Source organism: Alligator mississippiensis, chromosome 6 (genome assembly GCF_030867095.1).
Source record: "Alligator mississippiensis isolate rAllMis1 chromosome 6, rAllMis1, whole genome shotgun sequence".
In the NCBI taxonomy this organism is placed as follows: domain Eukaryota; kingdom Metazoa; phylum Chordata; order Crocodylia; family Alligatoridae; genus Alligator; species Alligator mississippiensis.
In genome coordinates, this window is record NC_081829.1 from 27,020,202 (window position 1) to 27,046,396 (window position 26,195).

A 26,195-nucleotide genomic window follows, 5' to 3' on the forward strand; every position below is an offset into this window, starting at 1 on the left:
CTTAGGGGGCCATGCCAGGGTGGCAGCTGGCCATGCCCCCTGCCCTTGCTCCAGCTAGAGAGAAGGCGGACAGGGCTAGCCCTGCTTTCTGGGGCAAACAGCGCAGCCCAGCCCAGGGCTGCAAAGCATCCTGGGATCCTGGGGGACTCTGGTTTAATTTGAACCAGGAAGGGGTCTGGGACAGAAGTTCCATAAATCGGTTTCACCTCAATCAGTTAAGTCTGATACTACATTCAACCAGGTTTATCTTAAACAAATTTTGGCTATTTTGAAACTGGTTTATGTGGGCTGAACTTCTGTTCTGTTACAGGTTTAAACCAATTCCTGATCACTTAAACCAGTATATTTTTAACTTCTCTCCCTAGCCTTTGAAAGCGGTTCATGTACACTGAATTTCTGGTCTGTTACAGTTTTAAAGCAGTTTCTGATCTCTTAAGTGAGTTTATGTGTAACTTCTGTCCCTAGCTGTGGTGTAAAGGCATAGGGTCCAATTTTCTGGTTACTTTGTGTATTGTTAAAACCCCTTTGATATTATAAGGTTTCACCAGTACATATTAATGAAAGTAGCCTATTTTGAGGTTTTGGAAAACTGAAAGTAAGGACTAATTTGCTAATGGTCCCTTTTGTAACCAAGGAGTTAGTTCTTCAGTTAAATGTAAAGATTTAACAAACAAAAATTGTGTTGTACATTTGCCAGTTTTCATGTTAAATTTTATAACGATTTGAGTGCTTTAATACTGCTTGTCCTTACTTTAGGTTGATTTACTGACAGGTTCTCCTCTTAATACAGTTTAGATAAAGCCTTTATTTTTTTTCTCAGTTGCTTTAGACATTATAATGTCTTAGCATTTTTTTATCCATTCTATGCCTGAAGCATACATTCAATGCCTGAAGCTACTTTGCTGCTTCTGTTTTAAATAGCATTTACAAATCTTGCATGCTATATTGCAAAAATGAATTTGCATTAGCTGTCATTTTATCATCTTGACAGCCTCTTAATCGACTCCTTTCCTCTACCTCTATAGAGAATAAATAAATGGAATTACAGGTTGTTATCCTTGGGAAATCATGTAATGATGTAATTAACATATTAGTAAAGCAGTTAACAAAAAAAATATAAAGCTGTGTTTCCCCTTTTAACTACAGAGGGAAAAAACTAAAATTTCAAGAGCTCTGTCATTTTACTTTCATTTGCAGTTCTTGATTTTAAATGTATGTTTTTGCTTACCTTTTAAGTTGTTATTTTAAATCCTCACAGTTTTTAACAAAATAGATTTTATGCTGTATAGAAAATGATTGCATAAAGTAAAAAAGGTACTGTTATAATTTTAGACCCAAACTAAGTAGTAAAGTTTCAGTTTTGAATTTACGTTGAATTTCCAAGATTCACAATTAGCATATTTTGCAGTCAATGAAAGCAAGATATAGGATATTTGGCTAGCCTGTTGCAAGATTAAATCAGTAAACCCCCAAAGCTATTATCAGCTGAAATTACTGAATTCTTTGGTTGATAATCCTATGTTTAAGTAACTTTTTATAATATAATCAATAAACCAAACTGCATTTTTTAAAATGTAAATTATGATGTTTTATATACTTGAGTTCAGATAACCTGTGACAAAATAGGCATAAAGAAAAGGAGACTATTTTGGCCTTTTTGGAATTGCCCAAGAAGAAAGAGTGTCTCAGATGACAAGTCCAATAACTTATTGCTTAAAAGTATACTACATAATATAACAGTATACTTTTAAGTCAAATCACCTTGCACTGATGCACTGAAAGTATTCTTGTTTTATTGACTGTCATCTGAGACACCCTCTCCTCTTGGGCAATTTCAAAATGGCCAAAGTGGTCTCCCTTTCTTTATTCTAATTTTGTATAAATATTATACAAAAGGTTATCATAGTTTATCTGAATTTGAGTACACAAAATAGCATAATTAACTTAAAAGTATCCTTTTAACCAATAAATCAGATTGAATTGGACTTCATCCAGTGTGTTCAGCAGTCAAATGGATATCATACAAATCTAGCCATAAGGTTTTAATTTTATTTTGTGCGTTGTTTAGAGCTGCTATTGATTATGATGTCAGCAGAAATTTGCACAGCTTTGCAAATTGGTTCTTTCTGTGTATTTTCTTTTTGAAGATGGCTTTTCCTTTATCTTACAGAGCTTTATTATAGTGTGTGCATGTGTTTTTGTGGAATAAAGTACTGTGTGCTAAGTTGAAAAGGATACCAGGATATGTACTTCAATATGTAGTGGGCAGCAGCTATTGTCTAACAGCTTGGATGACACATTTACATTTACATTGATGTAATTGGTAGTTATAGCAATGCAAACAAGGGGTGAAAACATGCTGTAAAACTCTACACCAATGTAACTTTTCTCATAGTGCGGACACACTTAACACTTAGAACAGTTTAAATGCCTTTTAAAACTGAAGCAGACGAATATACAAAATCATTTACCTGATTTAAAGCTTACTAGAATGGTTCAAAGGTTTACCTGGAAAATCAAGTTCTCTTTTGAACTAGTTCACTGTTAACCTGGTCAGTGTTTTGTGTGGACACCAGGCATTCTGTGATGCATGTCTTGTCAGTCCAACGGGCCTCCCACAGCGCTCACTTCTCCTTGCCCCCCAAACACCTCCACTGCTGTAACTAGCTACTGTGATGTGTGTCCAGAATTCTACTGCCCTTTTTTTCCCCCTTTTGTTGGCACTTTTTATCAATAAGCTCCTTTTGCACTGCTTGTTCAATAAAAATATCTTTCTAACAACTACCTCTGTCCTCTCTCCCTACTCAACTATGGTCCCTCATCATGCTACCCAGCTCAGCCTCTGGGAACCTGAAAACATGAGTCTAAGCACTTCCAACTTCCCAGGCACACCAAGTCAGGCAAGCACACTGTAAAGTTCAGTCAAGTGCAGGCTGCTGAACTTTATTGAACTCATGTTTAGGAGAGAAGGAAAAGCAGAAAAGTAAAAACACCCCCTGCCCATAGGTCTAAAGTGTGGGTGCAAGCAATCCCTCCTAGCCTTCCACTATGAGGCATGTTGGGTTGGGTGACCACTCCTACCCTGTGGTGTCAGCGCCACAACACTTCAATGCCTGAAAGGTGACTGTTCTATCTGGAATGCTAGGGCAAGGTACTTGTGGACATCTCTGACCTGTGACATTGTAAATTGGTTCCCAATCAGCAACATTTGTAAACAATTCCATTGTTGTATGTCTCCGCATCCTGAATCTGATGTAGAATTAGGAATGTAATGGTTATTACTATACTGGTGTAAGTTACATTAGTTTAGGTGTCATCTGACTTCTTTAAAAAAAATACTTCATTTTCACCCCAAGGTAGCCATTTGTTCAAAGTAAATGTTCCCTTGCCTTCTCATGGCAAGGCATTGGCATAGCAAGCTACTCTGTGTGTCTAACCTAGAATAGCTGCTTGTTTGTCTGCCATCATTTGATTTACATTACTGCACAAGCTATTGTAAAGTACGCCAATATAAAGGTCATCTATCCATATCCTAAATCACACACACTTTCATTAAAGTAAATGAATACATACCAGTATAAAACTGAACTGAACTCTATTATCAGTGTAAAGCTAAACTCAGCTCTGTTGTGCTTTCTGGTTTCTCAGAGGAAAGTCAGGCTCCTGGATTTTATACATATTATAAGCATACTAACTGGATAAGAGCTATGAAATGTACAGTGTTACTTTTCTTTGTCACATCTGTTACTTTCCCATTGTATTTTGGGATGGGTTTTTGTAAATATTTCAGGAAAGAATACTGTATAAGATAAATCAAATGAAGCTCTCATTGCTCTCAGTAGCAAAAGCTCTGATTAACTCCTGTTGAATACAACAGGAGGTGTTACTGGCATTCAGCTGAACTCGTAACTTCCGTAACAGAAAGATCAAGTTCGTCCTGATATTTGGTTTGATCATGTGAGGTGCTGAATATCTTTAGCTTCCATTCAAGTCAATAGTATTTAAGAACAACCAGGAACTTGTAGTACTTATTCAGCCATGAGTTGGTTGGTAGGGAGAATGGATTCCTGCTGATTTCCTCCCCTTCCTCCTCCCCCTGCCTCCCACTAACAGTTTAGTTACTCATTCTGTGAAAATTACTTGAACTTGCCACAGAGATTTGATCTGCATGCCGAGGAATTCTGGGAGTCTCAATCATTCTTCTTAACTGTACATAATTACATGCGACTGCCTTTGTCAGTTTTGTTAAAATCCTTTTTATTAATTTTTACACAAACAAATATAATTACTCCCATGAAGTAATAACATCAATTAACAATACAAGCATGAATAATTCTATTATAACAACTATATTCTGCCCTTTCCTTTGGTATCTTTGGAAAGAAAGTAGAATATCCTTAGTGTTGCTGACAAACAGTAGCATTTTCAAACAGAATGTCTTGACAAAAAGATATTGCTTGTGTCTACACACTGATGTTAGGGAAGTACACAAAAGGGAAGTGAGATAAACTTTAACTCCTCCTTTGCGGTTATCTGGGTAACTAGAATAAATCACAGTATTTTAATGTGTAACTGCTGAACTAATATACAGAGAAGATGGCCACCATTCCATCATGCAAAACCTGGACTAGGTCCAGTGCCTGCAAAGAAACCGTCTTAAAAATTCCAGTAAAGTCAAATTCCAGTAAAGTCAAGTGGAAGGTGTTGCATTAGCTACCCAGGATCTGCTATGGGATGACAGTCTAAATCGTCCTCTAAGTGGTCACCAGAGACATGTGACCAAGTATCTAAAGAAAACCCCGTATACATAAATATGGCTGCCTCAACTACACTTCCAGTCCAGACCAAAAATATGCAACTATCGTATAATAAATATAATGAAGTACAAGTAACAAGCTATTCAGATTCCAGATGATATCAGAAGTGCCAAAAGATCAACAATGAAGATTGATATCTGTAAATCACACACAAATATTATGTATGTTTGCCTGTGAACTGTGAATTACAGACTTTAAATTATGTTTTAATTATCTTCTGAATCAATGTTTATCATGTAATCTTAATTATTGATTTTTTAAATTGCTAACAGAATAATTCAAAAGTTGCTTTAGAAAGGAGATAAAGCAGATAATTCTAAATGTTTTTCACTGTACATTTGGAAAGGTTTTTTTGTATTAGTTTCTTTGTCACAGAAATGTAAGAATAGACTGATAATTACTTAAAAAAAAATTAAAGCTTCAAGTCATCTTTCCCACCTTATGCTCACATTTAATAGAAATAATGAATGCATACAGTATATTGGGGAATATAAGAGTGAACAGAGAATTTTTATCACCTGTACATTCTGTTTTCCTTTTGCATAGTGTTTTGAGTTAATTTAGATAAATAGATGTCTAAATAAGGGCCAGTATTTCCAAATATGAATATCTTAAGTTAGGTACCTAACTACTCTGGCCAGATTTTCAATAACCTTGATTTATCCATAGTTTCAGTGGCAATCAGTGGGAGCTGCAGGGTCTTTGAAAATAACTGCTTTTCTTACACTGCATAGGTGACGTGTGTGGGGGAGGGTATGTGCATGTGCTGCCACCCCCCGCCACACACACACGCTTTTTTGCACTGACAGCAGGGCATGAGGCTGCAGCCCGGCCAAAGCAAGGGCCCTGCAGCAGCAGGGGTGGTGGTGCAATTTCTGTGCTGATAGCAGGGCATGTGGCTGCAGCTTGGCTGAAACCAACATTCAGCAGCCATAGGGGCAGCAACACAACGAAGTTCTGCCACCCCACTCTTACCATTTAAGCATTGTCTATGTTAGACTGTCATCTTTGTCCACATACAGGGTCCCATATCTTATAGCTCAGGTAGCACTGGATTGATGCAAGTGGTTAGGGGTATTAACATTATGCATGTTGTAATCCTAAAAGTAGGAAAAGTAATTTCTGCAGTTCAGCTTTCACAGAGGGGAAGCCACAGGCTGCACTCTGCAGGGAAGCAGGGGCAGGGCTCCCTCCACTCAGGGCAGAGTGCTTTACAGCCTGCAGCTGGGGAGACAGCAGGCTCCAGTGCTTCCCCCACTGTCACAGCTGGAGCTACAGGCATGAGGAGCAGAGCCCTGGGGTGGGGTTAAGGCAAGCTCCACTCCCTCCACCTGCCCAGCACTGACCAGAGCAGTGCCTGCATCAGGTACGAGTGCCTTGACGTCCCCACCTATTACTGCTACCAGGCACCCAGGGCTGCAGCCATGGGGGGTGTGAGGGTCCCTACACCCACAACTCCCACCCTGCTCAGCTGAACCCCTCTGGGGGGACAAGTGGAAGGGGGAAGTGTTCCCCAGCATAGAACAGAGCCTCCCCCTGCCCCCCGCCCCTGCTCTGGGGCTGGGAACATCCCATGGAGCACTCTGCCCTTCCCCCCAGCAGGGGGGAAGGGGAGGAGAAGGAAGAGTACATATCCAGTGCCTCACAGAGTCCCCCTCCCCACCCTGGGAGGAGGAGGAAGAGGGGGAAGAGTCCCCTCCAGCACGAAACAGAGCCCCCCAACCCACCTACCCAGCATGGCCCCTTTAAGGTGAAGGGGGCAGGGAGAAGGGTTAATTCCTTCTTACTCCCTTCTCTGAAGCTGGGGTCGGGCAGCTCTATGTGCGGGCCGGAAGCGGTCCGAGGCTTTCGGGGGCGCGCGGCGGGCTGTGGCCAGTGTCGCCGCCGAGAACCGCGGCGTGGGGTTTGGGGCTTTAGGAGCCCTAGTCGGTGGGCGGGTACTTGTGACGCCTGGAGTGGAATCAGGCACTCAAGCGTATTGGTTTAACAAATAGATTGCTTTACTTACACTGCTCGTACAGTGCAGGTCAGAAGCTTGCTTCAGTTACAGTTGCAGTCGGGCAGAAATTACAGCTTTGGTCGGTCTGCAAATGTGTCGGGGTGTTCAGGGTGTTCGGGCCGGCAGTTGTCTTACGTCTCGGGTGGGGGTGTGCTAGGCCCCCTTGGGTCGGAGACGGGGAGTCCTTAGTGGTTGATCAGGCCGCTAAGTTCACTCTGAAACACGCGGAGTTTGCTAGGCTCCACAGTGTACTCAGAGTTCTCCACCAGATGTATGTGGAGTTCTCCAACTTGGGCGGAAACTGCTTCAACTTCTTATACGGCTAGCAAGCCAATCGCTAGTCGCCACGTGAATAATTTAGAACAGTCCAATAGTGGGGTACGAATTATAATACGAATGGCGGGAACTTTTTGCAACGAGCACCTCTCCTCTGCAGCAGAGAAATGCACCCTGCAAGGAAAGCTACAAATTGGCGGGAATTCTCCTTTGCACCGGGGTTCTCCTCTGCAGCAGAAAACTCCACCGTGCAAAGAAGCTGCAATTTGGCGGGAACTTTTTCTAGGTACAGACTGTGCCTTCTGTATCAAAGTATGGAATTTTCCACTGTACTATAGGCATATGAACAATGGGTTCTGACAGCCAGCAGCCCTGGCACGTGGGTCAGGGAATTCGGCATGACGGACTAGAATTAGGCACAGACACGTAGAGGTTGATTAAAGATTATTTTACTTACACCGTAGATGGTCGCGGTGCAGGCAGGAAAAACTTCGCTTAAGTTGCAGTTACAAACGAAAAGAAAACCCGCACGAACAAGACCCGTAGAAAACTCGAGCCTCTTAAACCCGGAAAGAGCTCTGGATACGCACACACACACACACACGAAGTTTGTTAGGCTCCATGGACTGAGCGCGCAGGGAAGGGTACGTCGAGAGATCAGGTGACGACGGGGAGAGGCTAGAGGTTGATCAGGCCCCTATATCCTTGTTAAGCCACACGCTGGGTTTGTTAGGCCCCACAGCGCTTAGAGTTCTTCACGAGATGGATGTGAAGTTCTCCTCCACGAGATGGTTGTGGAGTCCTCCTCCTCCAACTTGGGCAGAAACTGCTCAAGCCTCTTATATGGCTAGCAAGCCAATCGCTAGCTGCCACGTGGGAATAGTTTAGAAACAGCCAATAGTGGGACACAAATTTGCATGCGAGTGGCGGGAACTCCTTTGCACCGGGGTTTTCTCTATGCAACTGAGAATTGTACCGTGCAAAGAAAGCTTCTCGTGGCGGGAAATAATTCTGCAGTGCCGAAGCACACACAAAATCATACCCTTGGGTCATGACACTCTAGAGGCCACCACTGCAGCCCCCTCCACTCTCTTCCCCAGCAGACAGGCAGAATTAACTTTCTCCCTGCCCACTTTGCCCTAATGGAGCCATGCCAGCCAGTGTCTGCTAGGACCAGTCCCTGCTTTGGCTAGAAAGCAGAGGGGAGAAGCCAGCCCTGTGGCTGAAGCAGAGAGCCCTGCACAGCCCAGAAAGCATGGTGGGATGCTGGGGGTCTCTGACTTATTTTAAACCAGCAAGGAATCTGGGACAGTCAATGCATAAACCAGAGCCAAATCAGTTAAGTCTGATACTTCATTCAACCAGGTTTATCTCAGATTGGTTTCAGCCATTTCAAAATTGGTTTATGTGGACTGAATGTTGGTTCTGTTACAGATTTAAACCAGCTTCTTATCACTTAAACTGGTTTATATGTAATGTCTGTCCCTAACCTAAGAAACTTTGCTCCAATTTTAGTTTGAAGTTATAATCTTGAACGTTCTCATTTAGTTCTCATGTCCTCATTATTGACTCCAAGATGAACATGAGCCGCCAATGCCAGACCGTAGCCAGCAAGGCCAGCTATACCTTGTCATGCATCCAAAGGTGCATCTCAATCCAGTCCAGAGAAGTGATGCTCCCCCTCTATGCGACTTTGGTCAGGCTGCAGTTGGAGTACTGCGTCCAGTACTGGGCGTTGCACTTCAAAAGGGATGCGGCCAGCCTGGAGAGGGTCTAGAGGAGGGCCACCCGCTTGGTGAGAGGGCAGCAGGACAGGCCCTATGAGGAGAGACTGAAGGACCTGAACCTGTTCAGCCTCAGCAAGAGGAGGCTGAGAGGGGACCTGGTGGCTGCCTACAAACTCATCAGGGGAGATCAACAGCAAATAGGCAAAGCCCTTTTCTCCCCAGCACCACCTGGGTAATAAGCTGATGGAGAATAGGTTTAGGTTAGAGATCAGAAGGCAATATTTTACAGTTAGGGTGGCCAAAATCTGGAATCAACTTCTCAGGAAAGTGGTCCTCGCCCCTACCTTGGGCAAATTGAAGAGGAGGTTGGACGATCACCTGTCTGGGGTCCTGTGAACCCAGCATTCATTCCTGCCTGTGGCAGGGGGTCAGGCTAGATGATCTATTTAGGTCCCTCCTGACCCCTAGCTACTATGAAACTATAAGTTAGTTAATAAGATAAAGTACATATTTCCTTCCCAATTAGCTGATATCAGTCATGATTCTCTAACATCTTATTTTAAAGTTCAGTGTACATGATTATAAAAAATAAACAGTCCCATCTCTGTGAAAGTTTATTATGTGTACATTAAATAGTGAGATTTTACAACTGCTACTTTTGAAAGTATTGGTTTTGTGTTTAATTTCAGTGCCTCCTGGTTGACCAAAAGTAGTTTGTAACAAATAATGACACACAAACTTCTAAGGCAAAAAGCTTTATGGCACGATGTATTTTTGTAATTAACAGAACTCATGCTTGTACTGAAAGAGCACAGAGTGAACAGTTGGTTTACTGTTTAGTTTACAACAGTTGCATGTGACTTTTTAATTTCTCTGGGTGGTATAAATCATCATACATTGTAGACTGCAGGTAGTAAGTGTTCTCTGGTGGAAGCACTGTGGCCAGTCAGTTTTAGTTTTTAATTATGCTAATTTAATGTTACTGAAAGGTGTCAGATTGAAAATTCAAAGGACTAAATATATGTTTTTCATGGTGTCCTCTAAATCCCATTTGTTGTAAATTCTGGGTATATGGAAATATTTTCATAACTTTCTTGGAGGAAGCCAATTGTTTTAAAATCACTTTTGTTATTGTTAAATAGTAATCTGACAATTGATTAAACTGTATCATGTTCTTCCTAGCTTTGCTCTCTGGGATATGGGAGAAAAAGTATAACAAAAATGAGAAACCAGACTTCCTATAATTTTTCTACCTCTCCCCCCTCCAACAAAATCCAATACTAAATGGATAGGGACTGAGAAACAGGGTGCAAATCATTTACTACAATAAAATGTTTGTTTGTAATTTGCAACTTGTTGCTGTGGCAACATAGATGCATGGATTTTTAAGAAAAGCATTTTAGACATATGGGATTGATAAAATTTCAGTCTTTTTGCTGTTTCAGATTCACAAGTAGGATTGTAGTTTTCAGAGTTCTTATAATTGTCTCACATTCTTTCAAAACGAAATGTAAATTGTATATTAAATTTTTATGTTTACGAAAATGTATAATATCCTAAAATTAGTTAAAAGAATGATTTCTAATAGTTGAAACATGCATAAGTGAAGGCTTTGATTTGACAACAAAAATTACTCTTACAATCTGTGTTACTGGAGCTTAGCTAAATTGTAAATAGTTTAATGTATTGGGAGTTCTTGACAACAGATGAAGACCTGCCACTTTAAAGACTCCCTTGCCTTAACTGCTTTCTAACTCCAGTAGTCAAAAGCTGTTAAGCTTTAAGTGCTCTGTCATATTTGCAGGCTTTTATAGCAGAAGAGTAGAGCAGACAGCAATGATGATGGAAAACTATGGCAGGTAGACTTAAAACACCATAAAGCACAGAGACAATTGTATGTAATGCCTTGAATTGAATCCTTTTTGAATGAAATGATCAGCCATATGTGCCACCCTTATGGACCCTGTAAGAAGAAGAGAAGAAATGTACCCTGTTGCTAACTGTGCATGAAATTGCAGTGTTAGGAGATATTGACCAGATGTTTCAATCTCAACAAATAGCTTGTTATGTGACTGAGTGAAAATCTCTCTGCTGCTTTGATCACATACACCTTAAAGGAAGAAGTAATTTAATAGAGGCTGTCAAAGTTCATCATTGTCAATAAACTTTGACTTGACCTTTGCCATCTGTTTTTGATACTGTTGCTGATAGAAGTTGATAGGCAGATGTTTACAGTTTGAAGGGGTATCACTATGAATTCTGTGCTGCCAGACAGCAGTCCTAGAATTTTTTTGCTGTGATTCAAATATGGGTGTGTTCATTAGAGACTGTGCAGCATGTAGCAGAAGTACAAGAGTGGAAGCTTCTTGTATTTGAAAATGAAGAAGAGTTGCCATGGGTATTAAGCATATTTTTATGTACTTTATATCATCTACAAAGTAGATTATATACTTTGTAATCTGCTACAAAAATATTACAAAATATTTTGTAATCTTATTTTGCAGAATGTCTACTTGGTTAATAATAATCTAAATAGTTTGTATTTATATAGTACCTTTCACTAGATGATTTATAGTTTACCCATGGAACAGATCTTACCCCCTTTGTACACAGGGTAAACTGAGGAATGGGCAGATGCTGACGCTGTCTAAGTTCTACAGTGAATCATCGGCAAAACTAGGAATACACTTCTTCAGTTCTTGGAAATCCAGCCTGGTGCTCTCACCTATGTAATCAGCATTTTCCAATAGCAGCATGTGTGCATGTCCATTTTCTGAACATGTAATAATAAGCATACATTGTATGCTACAAGATACAATAAGACCAAAAACACAATCAATGGATAACAAGTCTTGCAGATTGAGGGGAACAGAAGTAGTAAACAAAAATAGATAGGAATGAAAATTAATAATAGGTTGTATTGCATATTTCCTTTTTGAGGATTTTATTTTGCCATGTATATTAAATCTAGCAATGAATTAAATGTCTCTATTGAACAATAACATTTTGATACTCTGTATATGAAAGATAAAACAAATAGCCTTCTACTAAAAGCTAGTGATTTCTTATTCTTTTGACATTTTACTAAAAGTTGGTGATTTTTCTTCTACTGTGAATTGGACAGAATTTTTTGAAGCAACTCCTGAAAAGATTGTAGAAGATGTAGGTACTGGTTTCTGGGAGGGATTTGACTCATCTTTTCACCTCAAAAGCAGTTATCACTATTATCTCAATTGACAGGGAGTTGCTTGAGGGTGTTGTGATACCTTTGAACAATATCACTTCCTCATGCAAGTTATGGCAGCTTCATTTAATGGTGCAAGGATTATTGTCCTCTATTTTTAAAACTTGCCCTTAGAAAGGCAGACAAACCTAGGTTTTTGGGGGGAGTTGTTTTGGATGCTTTTTTTATCTTCATAATGACCATCAAAGAACAGTCTGAGCAGCATTATATAAAAATCTGTCAGATTATGGGGTGACACAAAACTTGCAGTATCTTTCCTATTTGTTAAGATCCCAGTACTGTATGTTGAGTCTTATTGCAAATGTTTTTTACATAAAGATACAAAAAAGGTATGGGTAGGTACAATAGTTACCAGATGTCACATAGCTGCCAAGCAATAAATGAGCAAACTTAGGGGGTCAGCAATATCCAACCCATGAGCCAGATCTGGCCTACAGAGTCACTGGTTATGACCCACAGAACTGTAGGGTTTTGCCTGCACCTGTCCCAGTGCAGGGACTGAGCAGCAAGGAGCTGTGCCTGCACCACTGTCACTTGTCTCCACCCCCACTTCTTTTTCCCATGGCTCAGCTTGTAGCCAGAGGGTAGTTTTGCTGGGGCAGAAGAGCTGGGAGCTGTGTCCATGCAGCTGTTGTTTCTCCCTGCTCCCCATCCTTAACCTCGTCTCCCTCTTTCACAGTAGCACCAGTTTGCATCACCCTTCTTCCCCTCCCCAGTTACATCACCCCAACTAATGAAATCACCTTTGCTTAGGAAATTTTGTATCAGTCAAAGGGAGGATATATCTGAGGGAGAACAGATTCCTTAAAATACACAGATGTATAGAACTAGTAAAAGAGAAGTTGTCATTCCATGTTGTTGGTTGGTTGGTTGGATTGTTGGTTGCTTTGTATGTTTTCCCCCACCTCAGAGTGATAGACTTCAATCACCTCTGTGGCTTTTTGTGCTGGAGTCATTTATAACTCCACCTCAGTAGCATGTTTCCAATTTAGACAACTTTTGTCTGTTTATAGTACCCAAGAATGTATACAACTCTGTGGTGGTCAGTCAGAGAGACCTGGAAGCATAAAACATTGTTCAATAACCTCCCAGTTTGTTAGGAGCTTCCTAGGTTAAAAAAGAGGAGGTGCAATTTTGGGATCAGAGATCAGATCCCATTCACGCCATTAGTATTTGCCAGTGTAGGGGGAACATCATAATCTCAGGCTTCCCCTGCACCAGCAAATTGAAAGCAGGATACCTGTACGTCCACACATGGGGCAACAAATCAGCTGATTGTTGGCCCCAACTCAAACAGTCCTGGGTCCAGGGCTGGAGTACTGGATCTGGTGGGGCTGCCAAGCATGGAGTTTAAAGTCCCAGCAAGGAAAGCCCTTTGGCTACCCAATAGGAAAACTAGGATTGCTCTGAAGGCCAGTGCCAACAAGCAGCTGATTGTCAGAATTGGTCTTAGGGTAGCCTCTGGCCTATTTAAAACCAGGGATGCCCCAGACCAGTGCCAACAATATAGTCAGTAGCCTGGTTGCAGAGCAGCACAGTCAGGACTGATTCAGCTGATTGTTGGATTGCCAGGCATTTGCTCTGGGGAGCCCCAGTGCATGGACATGGTTTGCGTTTAATTTAAGGCATCATACAAATCATCCATAAAAATGTCCTACATTATTTTATGGAACATTTTTCTGGATGATTTGTCATTTAATGGTGCCTTAAACTGGGTGCTCATACCGAACCTTTGCCATTTATTCTGCAATTAACACATTAATTGTGGTATAAATGTAATATGTAGAGAGAGCTTCAGAGCAACCAGTCTCTCCTCTAATAATTAATTTAATTTCCATTTCAGTTAATCACCATCAAGTATTTTAGTCACTCAAAATCATGTAATTTGTGAATATATTCCCATCAGTGAAGGACCAAACACCAATTTTGGACAAGAGTGGCCCTCCTAGGGTTATTGGAACCAATGGACAATTGCTCTTTTTTTTTTTTTTAATTTATCCATGAAAACATCTTTTATTTCCATAATATAAGTGAGACTGGTCAAAACAAAGTGATCACTTTTTCCTTATCCTAAATTCCTTCCCAAAATGTCATATTTGCAAAATGTATCGTAATTTTGGGCTGTGTCAACTGGAGTATTAGATGTAAGGCACAGGAAGTGATAGTACCACTCTATTCAACACTTCATAGGCCTTAGTATTTTCTGTGGTTCTGGGCTTCATAGTTTAAGAAGGCTATGAAGATGCTAGGGAGGGCCCAGAGGTGTGTGTGAAAAAGAGGCTTGTAAGGCAAGCTCCGTGAGGAAAAGTTGAGAGCTAGGTATGCCTAGCTTGGAGAAAAGGAGATTAAGGAGGTGACATGGTAATAGTTTTCAAAATATTTGAAAGGCTGGCATAGAGAAGAGTGAGAATGACTGACTGTTCTCCCTTGCCACAGAGGGCCAGACATGAAGCAAAAGTTTTAAATTGCAGCAAAGCTGATTTAGATTGGATCTCAGCAGCAACTTCCATACTGTTAAAACAATAAGGCTATGGAATAGGCTGCCCATGGAAGTTATAGTATCTCCTCCATTGGAAGATTTCAAGAGGAGGCTGAATAAGCATTGACAGGGATGATTTAGGAATAGCATGCAGACAGAAGCTTGGGATAAGTGGACACTTGAGGTCCCTTGCAACTCTGTGATCCTTCATGTTAACAGGTTGTTATAAGAAGTAGGCAATTCATCTGCCAGTGTTCTTTCAAATACCACATTCCCATCAAAGGAATATTCTTTAAATAATTAGATATGAAGAAAACTTAAATTTTTCTACCTGCATAGTTCAAAAGTGACTAGACTCTCACCCTAGGTGTTCATCTCCTGTAGGGATAAACATAAAGGAAATGGCATCATTTACCAGCACCCAGCAGGATCTACACTGGAAAAATGTTGTAATTTGGCAGTGTTCACATGTTGAAGTTTTGCTGATGTTGTCTTGCCCCTAGTAAAATGCCACACATTTTGATAGTTGAAATTTGTAAAGCAACAAACATCTACTGAGATTGAGAATTCTAATTTGGATCAAGATCCTGAGATAAAACAAAAGCAATATGGTAATCTTTATTCAGTTAGCACTTCTCGGCTCACTATAATTTGGAGGTGGTAAACTCTTCATGAGGGAATATGTGAAGGTAATTCAAAGAAGCTAAGGCTAGTTACTTCTTCACATTAATGCTGTCTGCTGGCTTTTCACTCTTCATTAGAATCCTGTTGTTTGAGGTGGTTCTGAGGTTCAGGGGGAAGGAACTGATTCAGTGGGTGTAGCCAAGTAACAGGAACATGCAAAGGATCATCTTAAAAACTCTAGAAAGTAAACTTTGTCTCTGATAGATAACTTACATTGAAAAAAAAGACTGCCAGTGATCTTAAATAGTTATTGCAGATGGCATGCTTGAACTTAAATTAGTCAGTAGTCAAAATTGTGGGATTGTAGCAGTAATTCTCTTTGTCAAAGGTCTGTGGAAGAATGCATGAAATGTCATTGCTGCTTGAACATCCATCGGGCAGTATATAAGAATGAAAAATTAGTTGGTGCATCATATTCTAAAGTATGCTAGATATCTAAAATTCTACTGGAGCTTTTTTGAGAAACTGGAAATGTTCATATAGAAATGATGCTTTGATAAGTGCTGTCTGTAATTTACTCTGCAAATTCTTGTAATTTGTGAGAGTAAGACCTATGTTTCAATGGCAGACACCAGAAATTGTCTGCTCTTAGCAAAAGTGAAACAAGCTCCTTGCTTTCCTTTGCATAATAGACAGCATTTTTAATCTTGCAAAATAATCAAAAAGGATTTTACACAAGAGATGTTATGGAGAAGCTCCTTATTCTACAGAGGTTAAGTTACCTCCTTTACTATTAATTTAGAATGATACTGAATAGATCAGCATAACCAGTCAAATGTATATTTTTGTGCACGAGAGGGAGAATATTGTCACTATATTGGAAAAATGTTGTATTTGGGGAAAAAATGGCTTTTTTCACCTGAAACATAGCATAACTTATGTTGTTTCATTAAAAGATACCATGTAATCAGTTTTGTCCATTTTTCTTATTAATGAAGACTTCTGTGTGATTAAAGCATGTCTTCCCCCTGTATCTAAAAAATAATGGAGATGTGACTAAGCATGTATTTGCAACTCAGTTACTTGACCTTTCTACAACCCACAGATACCGCTAATGCTGATTTGTAATGGAGACATTATCGTTTATTTAAATCTCGATTAGGAAACAATTATAAGCAGGGTTTTAGCATGGCAGTAAATTGATGTAGCCTTTAATTCATACTATAGATTGAGTGGATAAGCTTACTGACTGTAATTAGGGGGAATTATAATGACTTCAATTGGTTGACTCATCTCTGCCAGGATAGTGTCTACTAATGTTTCTTCCTGCCTTTTATTATTTTTTAGTTCACTTTCAGTTCTACCTTGGTGTTCAGTTTTATTTTTTCCATTTTGATACACAACACAGATAGAGTTACAATTGATTTATTGTATCTGTCTTTTTTGGTATTAATAGAAGAGAAGCTTGATGAAATAACCCAACAGTTAACAACACTATGCAGTTAGACTCTTTAAAAATCAATTTGCAGAATTGCTTTTAGTAAAGTCAAAGACACCTTTTTATATAAGGTTTAACAATGTGAATAGGATCATTTTCTTATTTTGCATATGACTGAATGTTAGATAAAAAGGATTAGTTTTAATGCTCTTTATGTTTTTGTATCTATATTGTGAACATTCAGGAATGTTTTTATATATTTTATTCAGATTTACCTTATCTCCTGCTTTGGCTGCTCTTTTTTATATTTTTTGAAGTATATTTAAAATGTCCTTTAAAAAATCCATCTTGGTTATTTTGAGGAAACATAGAAGCACTGATTCCTCATGTCTCACAGGCAAGTGAATATTCATAGCAGGTCCTTATGATATTTCAAGCCCAATGAACACTGTTCCTATTTTATTTGAATACAGTTTCTAGTGGATGCACTCATGACTTTTACTTCAGTTTTGAACTACTAAACATTTAACATGAAAGTTCAGTGTGAACATTTATTTTTATTGAACTTTCCTAAGTTAATGTACCTAATATTCTTTTAACCTATGGCATAGGTAGCATGTGACTTGTCTTAGATTTTCTTAAGTATAGCATTATAAGGCCAGACAAGAAGAGAGAAAAAAGAGGTGACTAATCTGATGCTAAATTTATTTGTATTTGTTTTTTGTCCATCTGCAGTGGATGATTCAGAGCCCTTACAAAGCAGCAACTTTCTTTGGGTGCATTGGAAAGGATAAATTTGGGGAGATACTTAAGAAGAAGGCTGAGGAAGCGCATGTGGATGCTCATTATTATGAGCAGAATGAAGAGCCAACAGGAACTTGTGCTGCCTGCATCACTAGTGACAACAGGTCAGAGACCGTATCTCTACAAGTTACTTTATCGCTTCTTAAGGATATGCGCACTGATAAAATAGGCATCTTGTTTCGGAATATTTGACCTTTAAATATATTGTAAATTCTAATATAATAAAGGGTTTAGTCTGTCTATCTCTCTGTCTGTCCATAATGCCTTTTGAGCACTCTGATTAGTTACTGAAACAACAACTTTGAGTGGTCCAAGAGCGTTCCAGACAGGAAGTGGCGGCAGCAGCATGGTAGAGTGCCACCATGATGGAGGGGATGGGGATGTGGGATGAGGCCTGTGCTGCTGTCTTTACCATTATACCCTTCCCCCCCAGCCCTGCTCCCTGGAGGCAGTGGTGGCATGGGGTGCCGGGGGAGGAGGGGGGATGGCGAGGCAAGCTCCCCCCCACACACACTCCTGGGAGATGGCGGCACTCTATCCTTTCCCTCCTCCCTGGTGATTCCTGACAGGCAATTGGCTAATTTTATAATAAAGAAGCAGTTAATAACACTGATATGGGAAGCAGGGCATTGAGGATGGCAGACCATTATTTTTGTTCTTTCATATTTGAGAATATCAGGTGCATTACAGTGAAAGAGTATGAGATAGCACAGTAATCTTCTGGCACTTGTTGCTGAGATTTAAAGCTCACAGTTGCTCTAGATCAGAGTTGTCCAACTTCTAAGCAGCCGGGACCACATGTAGCTTGGGCTATGTTAGTATTAGTCATAGGCTCGTTGTTGCTCCTACGCAACCTCATGTACCGCTCATGCAGGTGGTCACCATCTCAGCTTCCCAGCTGTGGGTTCCCCAGCTGTATTGTGCCGTGGTCTCCCACGACATTTTGGACTGTACTGCACCACTTCCCTGAGGTGAGCAAAAGAAGTGGAAGCTGGAGGAAGGAGGGGAAGCCTGGAGACCCTGCAGCAGCCAAAGTAATGGGGGGAGCGGTGCCAAGTGACAGCTTGGGAGCTGATAGCCTTGTTCTATGTGAAAATTTATGTACAAAAAAATCTTGGAAAATGTTAGCCATAAAATTTATTTGTTTGCTAGATTAAGGGTGATTGTCACATCACAATTGAGTGAAGAAACATATTTAATATTTTTATTAATATTTAAGAAATATATTTTTAATATGTAAGAATTAAGATAAATATTTAAGAAATTAGCATACTAAGGAGCATACTAAGGATGCCAGTTAATGAATCATTAGCTGCCAACTTATTTGTTGCTGTACAGAAAGATAAGCTCTATATTTGTAACTGTTATTTAAAAGTTTAGATGAGAACTGTAACTCAAGAGAGGCAAGGCAATGAACTAATTCTTGCTGATAAACATAACATTTAACTAACGATTGCTATGTGTTCTATTTGTACATTGGATTTTTGTTTCAGTTAAATTCCTTGTTTTACTTGATCTTTGTATTATCAGTGTTTTCCTTATCAGACCTTTTTGACATGGTTATACTTTCTTAAAATTGGAGCTGTGAACAAAGCTCTTCATGATAACAACCATGATTTTCTCTGGCTTTGCAATATATAACACCTCATTCTGATTAGAACATTTTGGGTGTTGCTGCAATTGAATACATAAAAATTAGAGGCTAAAAAGAGAGTTAATGTATAGCAGATAATTTTCAACATGCTTCTTCCTCCCCCAACTCCTTTCTTCCTTCGTTCATTATTGTTGGCACCCGATGATTTTTGAAGCTGTCAATACCTGTTACTCAGGGATTGAAAAAGTCTTGAGATGTTAATAGTGGACCAGGTAATGTGTTCAGGCTTCAGGACAACACATTCCTTAGGGTTATGAGAAGGTCAAGAACTGATAACTTGTACATACACAGAATTCCCATATCATCACAACACTTTTGAGTTCTGTTTTAATTTATTGAGGAAATAGTACTTTTTGAGATGGGTGATTTTTTGAATGGTTAGCACTTGCTGACATTAGGAGGTTTGACATTTTTTAAATTGGATTTGTCAAGGTTTCATATAAGGGGAGTGTATGTGATGGTCTTCAAATTTCTCTGGTTCTTCTATTGAGTAATTGGCATCCTTTCATCTGTGAGAGATGATGAATATTGCAGCCTATGGCATAGATGGTTTACAGTGTCTCAAATGACTGACTGAAAAGTGCTATCTGAGATTTGCATGATCTGTAGCAGTGGTTGCATGTGTGTGTGTCATGATTGGGTGGTTCAGGAGCTGCTTGCTTTCTGCAAACTCTTTTCTCTTCAAGCTGTTGGAACCAATTCCTGTCATGGACTTTAATGCCCTTGTGGAGACGGTGATGTCACTGTTCCAATCACTTTCCAAAGTTTCCCATTGGTCAGGATCAATTCCAAATGCCTTCATATCTCGCTTGTGTATTTATAGTGAAGCTTGGGACATCCTGTTGTTCTTGTTCCCTCTGATAGTTCTCCGTATAGCATGTCCTTAGGTATATGTCCATTTTCCAGTCTGCTCAGATGGCCTAGCCAGCACAGTCATCTCTGTTTGAGTAACAAGAGTTGGTAAATTTACCCTTTGAAAAACCTCTGCTTTGGTAACTTTATCTTGTCATTTGATGTTGAGTATGTGGTGTAAACAGAGCAGGTGGAAGCTGTTTAAACTTTTCTCTTGATGTGCAGCCTTTCTGATGCAAACATTAAGTTCTTCATCCAGTGAGAGGTTGGTGGTCACTGTGGAGCCTAGGTAGCTGAACTTTTGGACTACCTCTATCTGGTTTCATTAAGAGTGATTGACAGATCTTGTGGAACATGCTGTCCTTGCACAACTGTTTTCTTTATGCTGATGGTGAGAGCAAATACCTGGCAAGCTCTTGAGAGGCAATCCATGAGTTCTTGTACTAAGTCTTCATTATGGGCTGTAAGGGCAGCATTATCAGCAAATAGTTGAGTTGGACTTCTTATATTTCAAGTGTCATGTTCTTATTCAGGAAGAGTAGAATTTCTTGTCCTACTTCTTTTAGTGGTGGAGAGATTTATGCAAGTTCAGATTAGTTACTGCTGAATTCTCTTTTGCCTTGCTGTACAAGGCTTTTCTTTTCAGAACAAGTAAATACCCAAGGGTGTTTCTTAAGAATATTAAGTGAGAACTTGAGTTTGTGGTCTGTTAGATCTTTTTAATTTATTATGAGAAAACTAGTCCCTCTCTACTTCCTTTCTGCAATCTGCTTCTGTTTGTCTTTTGAGGACTGAGAATAAGGAATGATGTAGAGAGTTTGTGTTAGCCTCCTGATTGCTTCCCTTGTATGGAATTTTTTTGGTGGCACTAAGGAAATCGTGCATATTGTGAATGTCAGCAAGATGTTGAATTTCCTTCGCCTTGTCTACCAACCATCTGTTTTTCATATATCAGGTCCTCCTTTAGACCTTTGCCTTGGCTTGTTGGTGATTCAATTTCTTTTACTTGCAGTTGGTGTCATTCTGCCAAGCATGAAAGGCCTAGTGCTTGCAATTGATCAACTCTTGGATACCCAAGTCATTCTTATCAAACCAGTCTTGGTGTTTCTTGGTAGAGAATCCAAGTGTCTCTTTGCAGGCGCTGATGACAGCAAACTTGAAGGCACCCCAACTGCTTCCAACATATTCCCATTGTTGTTGATTGGAATTTGCCAGTTTTTCAATGAGACACTGGTGGAAGAGGTCTCGCTTGATTGGGTCCTTGAGTCCTTCAATGTTGACCTTCCGTCGGCATTGCTTTTGCTGCAGCCATCATTTGGGAACCAGTTTGAGTGACTTAACTAAGCAGATGAGTCCTTGATTGGTCCAGCAATCATCAACTCCTAGCATAGCTCAAGTAATGTGAACATCTTTGTGATCCCAGGCATGAACAATGACATAGTCAATCAAGTACCGAAGCTTAGATTGAGGGTGTTGTCATGTTGTCTTGTATCCATTTTTCTGGTGGAACAGGGTGTTGTTGATGATGAGTCTGTTCTGTACATTTAATAAAGAGGAGGATGCTTTTGGGAGTTCACCTTTCCCACTGCTACCTTGTCAGTGGTTCTGTTCCAGAAGTTCAAGTCCCTTCCAACTCTGGCATTGAAATCACCAAGCAGAATAAGTCTGTCTTCTACCAGAATGTCAGAAATGAGTTGGTCAATGTTGACAGAATTCCTTCTTGGTTTTATTGGCTGCATCAAGATTTGGGACATACACAGTGGCATATTGACTACCTGCCAATTTGAGGTGGAAAGTCATGAAGTGCTCACTGGGTGCCTGTACACATACATCAAGGCTGCTCTGACGTGCTGTAAGTACAGCGTGTTGGAGCAACCTTGATTAATTGAGTCTGCTGATGTGGGGTAATTACCGCACTCCAGTAGACGCAAGCGTCATATGTATCAGCATCCCTGCACTGAAAAATAGTGATGGGGGGCACTTTAACTAAAACTCATTTGAGCCCCCACCACAATTTTCCAGCATGGGGATGCTGATACACATGAAACTCCAGGTGCTTTAATTAGAGCAACTCTGGGAGCTGCTCTAAATAAAGCGCCCCCCTGCCTCCCCGAGCACATATATAAATGCACGTTAATTCCGATAAGGAACTCATTGAGTTGGTTTATGAGTTCGTTCTGAATGGGTCCTGTTCAGTGCACCAGTGTCAGTGTTGTATCATCTGAGTTCAAGCCATGATTGTGGTGTGGCATTCTGAATGTTCACTATTAGGAATTGTCCATGAGGGTCCTCATGTTCCAGGTCTTGAAACTGATTGTGTATCTTCACTGATTTTAATTGCAGTAAAGGTGATCCCACTGGATATGGTTATCTCAGGGGTGGGAAAAATACAGCCTGCGGGCTAGATTCAGCCTGCCAGGTACTTTAATCTGGGCCGTGGCACCCCCCAACAAATTGTGCCCTGCCAACCCTTCCGCCTACGAGGGTGGGAGCGAGGCACCTACACCGCCCTCAACATACCCTATTATACCTTGCTAGCACTGGGCGGAGCTCCTGCTGCAGGCTTCCCTGATGTCCCTCTCCCTCTGGGCAGCAGGTAGAGAAGTGGGGGGCAGGAGTAGGGCTGCAGCTGGATGGGAGTGCGGAGTTTCGGGCTGGGACTGGCAGCATTGCAGAGCCCGCACCTAGGGGGGCAGGGGCAGTGTGGAACTTGGCTTGGCAGGGTGTGGATGTGAGGGAGGGTGGGGGAGTGTGGGGACACCCCTCCACACTCCCCCCACAGCTCACAGCCCTGGCAGGTAGTGGAGGCAGCAGCAGCAGTGAGGATTGCTTGTGCTCGGCACTGGTGCCTGGCTCTGGCCAGCACTGCACATCGCAGTGAGGAGCGCAGCCCCTGCCAAGCCGTCTATATTGCCAGCACTCCCAGCACTTGCGCGGCACAGGAGGGAAGACCCAGACACTGGATGGGGAAGGCAGCCAGCTCTAGCACCTGGGGCTTCCCTCCCCTGCGTGAGTGCTGGGAAGCGTTGGCAATAGAGACTGCCCAGTGGGGGCTCCATCCTTGCTGCAACATGCAGTGCTGGCCAGAACCAGGCATTAGTGCCTCCACCTGCTGCTGCTCCATGGGGAGAGTATGGGGGGGTCCCCACGCCCCTCCTACCTTCCCTCACACATACATACACACACCCTCCCAGCGTTGACTGCAGGAGAGGACAATGTGTTCTAGAGACCAGCATGTTCCAGAGCTACACACCCACACCCCACAAATGCCACACAACCCCTAAATGAACCCTATGCCCGCCCCACACAGCCGCTCCCCCCACACTGCACCACACACACACACACCCCATCTTACACCCCCCACCATACCTGCCCAGCCATACCCCCTACACAGTATAAAAGACTAAGAACTTATTTGTGAGTTGTTATGCAATCACCTCTATATACAACATACAAACACAGATCATGACAAAAATATTTTTTGTACTAAAATTAAAATATATTATGGTAGGTGTTTTACTTTTAGTGTATTTGTTTTATTTCTGGTTCTAGGATGGCAACCCCCCCTCCCAAAAAGAGTGTTTCTAGGGGGTGCACAAAGAGGGACTTCTGGTGGCAAAGGTCAAGGGTTAGCGATGGGACTTCCAACCCCAAGATGGCAACCAGGAGACAAGGCAACTTTGTCAAGGGGCTGGGCTGCCCATGTGGCCCTCAACAGCACACCAGACCTCATTAAGCAGCCCTCCACCTGAAATAATTGCATGCCTCAGGGTTATCCAGTTAGGAAAAAAGAATGTCAATGAACAATATACTTCGATCCTCATCAAGACGGAATCAAAGGAGGAGAAAGTAGAAGGATTGTGGGTTAAGTTACGTGGGGGGCAAGGAGAAAGGGATTTGGCGGTAGGGGTCTGCTACAGACCCCCACACAAAGGGGAAGAACTAGATTCGGGGCTCCTGAGGCAGCTCTCAGAGACCATAAAAACTAAGGAGGCGGTAGTCATGGGGGACCTAAACTACCCAGACATCTGCTGGGAGACATAGACAGCAAAGTCCCACCGTTCATGCACGTTCCTATCCTGCATACAGGACCTCCACCTGACGCAGGAGGTACACGGTCCACTAGGGGGAATGCCTTACTGGACCTGGTACTGGCAACGGGGGATGATATGGTAGGGGACCTACAGATTGGTAGTCACCTAGGGGACAGTGATCACCAAATAATAGAATTCATCATAAGACGTTGAGTGGGTAAGGTAACTAGTAGGGTGAAAGTGCTAGACTTTAGGAAAGCTGATTTCAATGAGCTCAGGCGATTAGTCAAGGACGCACTGCAGAGTAGGAGTTTTGAAGAGATGGGAGCCCAGGAAGGGTGGCTGTACCTTAAGGAAATGAACGTTCGGGCACAGAGGGAGACGATCCCAATGCGAGGAAAAAGAGGGAAAGGGGCCAAGAGGCTTCCTTGGCTGACCAGAGAAATCCAGGGCAGCCTGCAGACTAAAAGGGAAGCATATAAAAAGTGGAAACGGGGAGAGATTACTAAAGAGGAGTATACCTCCTCTGCTCACATGTGTAGGGAGGCAGTTAGATGGGCCAAAGCTACCATGGAGCTGAGGATGGCATCCCAAGTAAAGGATAACAAAAAATAGTTTTTTAGATATATAGGGAGTAAAAGGAAGGCCCAGGGTGGAATAGGACCCCTACTAAATGGGCAGAAGCAATTGGTGACAGACAGGGGGGACAAGACTGAACTTCTCAATGAGTTCTTTGCCTCTGTGTTCCTAAGTGAGGGGCAGGACAAGGCTGTCACTGGGATTGTAGAGAGGCAGCAGCAGGATGCCAGAGTACCAAGCGTAGACCCTGAGATGGTGCAGGGTCACTTGGAGGAACTGGATGCCTTTAAGTTGGCAGGCCCGGATGAGCTCCATCCAAGGGTACTGAAGGCACTGGCCGACGTCATTGCGCAACCACTGGCGGTAATATTTGAGCAGTCGTGGTGCATGGGCCAGCTCCCAGAGGACTGGAAAAGGGCCAATGTGGTCCCCATTTTCAAGAAGGGGAGGAAGGAGGACCCGGGCAACTATAGGCCAGTCAGTCTCACCTCCATCCTAGGCAAAGTCTTCGAAAAAATTAGCAAGGCTCACATTTGCGAGAGCCCGGCAGGACAAATTATGCTGAGGGGAAACCAGCACGGGTTCGTAGCAGGTAGATCATGCCTGACTAATCTAGTCTCTTTTTATGACCAGGTTACAAAATGCCTGGATGCAGGAGTAGGGGTTGATGTTGTATACTTAGACTTCAGGAAGGCCTTCTATACAGTATCCCACACCATACTGGTAAACAAGTTAAGAGGCTATGACTTGGATGACTACACAGTCTGGTGGGTGGCAAATTGTCTAGAGGGTCGCACCCAGAGAGTCGTAGTGGATTGGTCAGTATCGACCTGGAAGGGTGTGGGCAGTGGGGTCCCGCAGGGCTCGGTCCTTGGACCAATACTATTCAATATTTTCATCAGCGACTTGGACGAGGGAGTGAAGTGTAATCTCTCCAAGTTTGCGGATGACACAAAACTGTGGGAAGTGGACATGCCAGAGGGCAGGGAACAACTACAAGCAGACCTGGACAGGTTGGACAAATGGGCAGAAAACAACAGAATGCAATTCAACAAGGAGAAATGCAAAGTGCTGCACCTAGGGAGGAAAAATGTCCAGCATACCTACTGCCTAGGAAATGACCTGCTTGGTGGCATGGAAGCGGAAAGGGATCTTGGAGTCCTAGAGGACTCCAAGATGAACATGAGTCCGCAGTGTGACGAAGCCATCAGAAAAACTAATGGCACTTTATCGTGCATCAGCAGATGCATGACGAACAGATCCAAGGAGGTGACACTTCCCCTCTATCGGGCACTGGTCAGACCGCAGTTGGAATACTGCATGCAGTTTTGGGCGCCACACTTCAAGAGGGATGTGGATAACCTGGAGAGAGTCCAGAGAAGGGCCACTCATATGGTTAAGGGCTTGCAGGCCAAGCCTTATGAGGAGAGACTGGGGCACCTGGACCTCTTCAGCCTCCGCAAGAGAAGGTTGAGAGGCGACCTTGTGGCTGCCTATAAATTCATCACGGGGGCACAGAAGGGAATTGGTGAGGTTTTATTCACCAAGGCGCCCCTGGGGGTTACAAGAAATAATGGCCACAAGCTAGCATAGAGCAGATTTAGACTAGACATTAGGAAGAACTTCTTCACAGTTAGAGTGGCCAAGGTCTGGAATGGGCTCCCAAGG

General features: G+C 42.0%; 1 protein-coding gene across 3 annotated transcripts in view; it reads left to right on the forward strand.

Moving 5' to 3' along the window:
- The window catches only part of ADK (adenosine kinase), a 586,810-nt gene that overhangs the window by 261,827 nt on the left and 298,788 nt on the right, over positions 1-26,195 (forward strand). For all 3 annotated transcript variants that reach the window (XM_006273786.4, XM_006273787.4, XM_014601449.2), the window contains exon 5: positions 17,340-17,512. In XM_006273786.4, the coding sequence (XP_006273848.1) occupies positions 17,340-17,512 (173 nt within the window). The remainder of the gene's footprint in view (positions 1-17,339; positions 17,513-26,195) is intronic.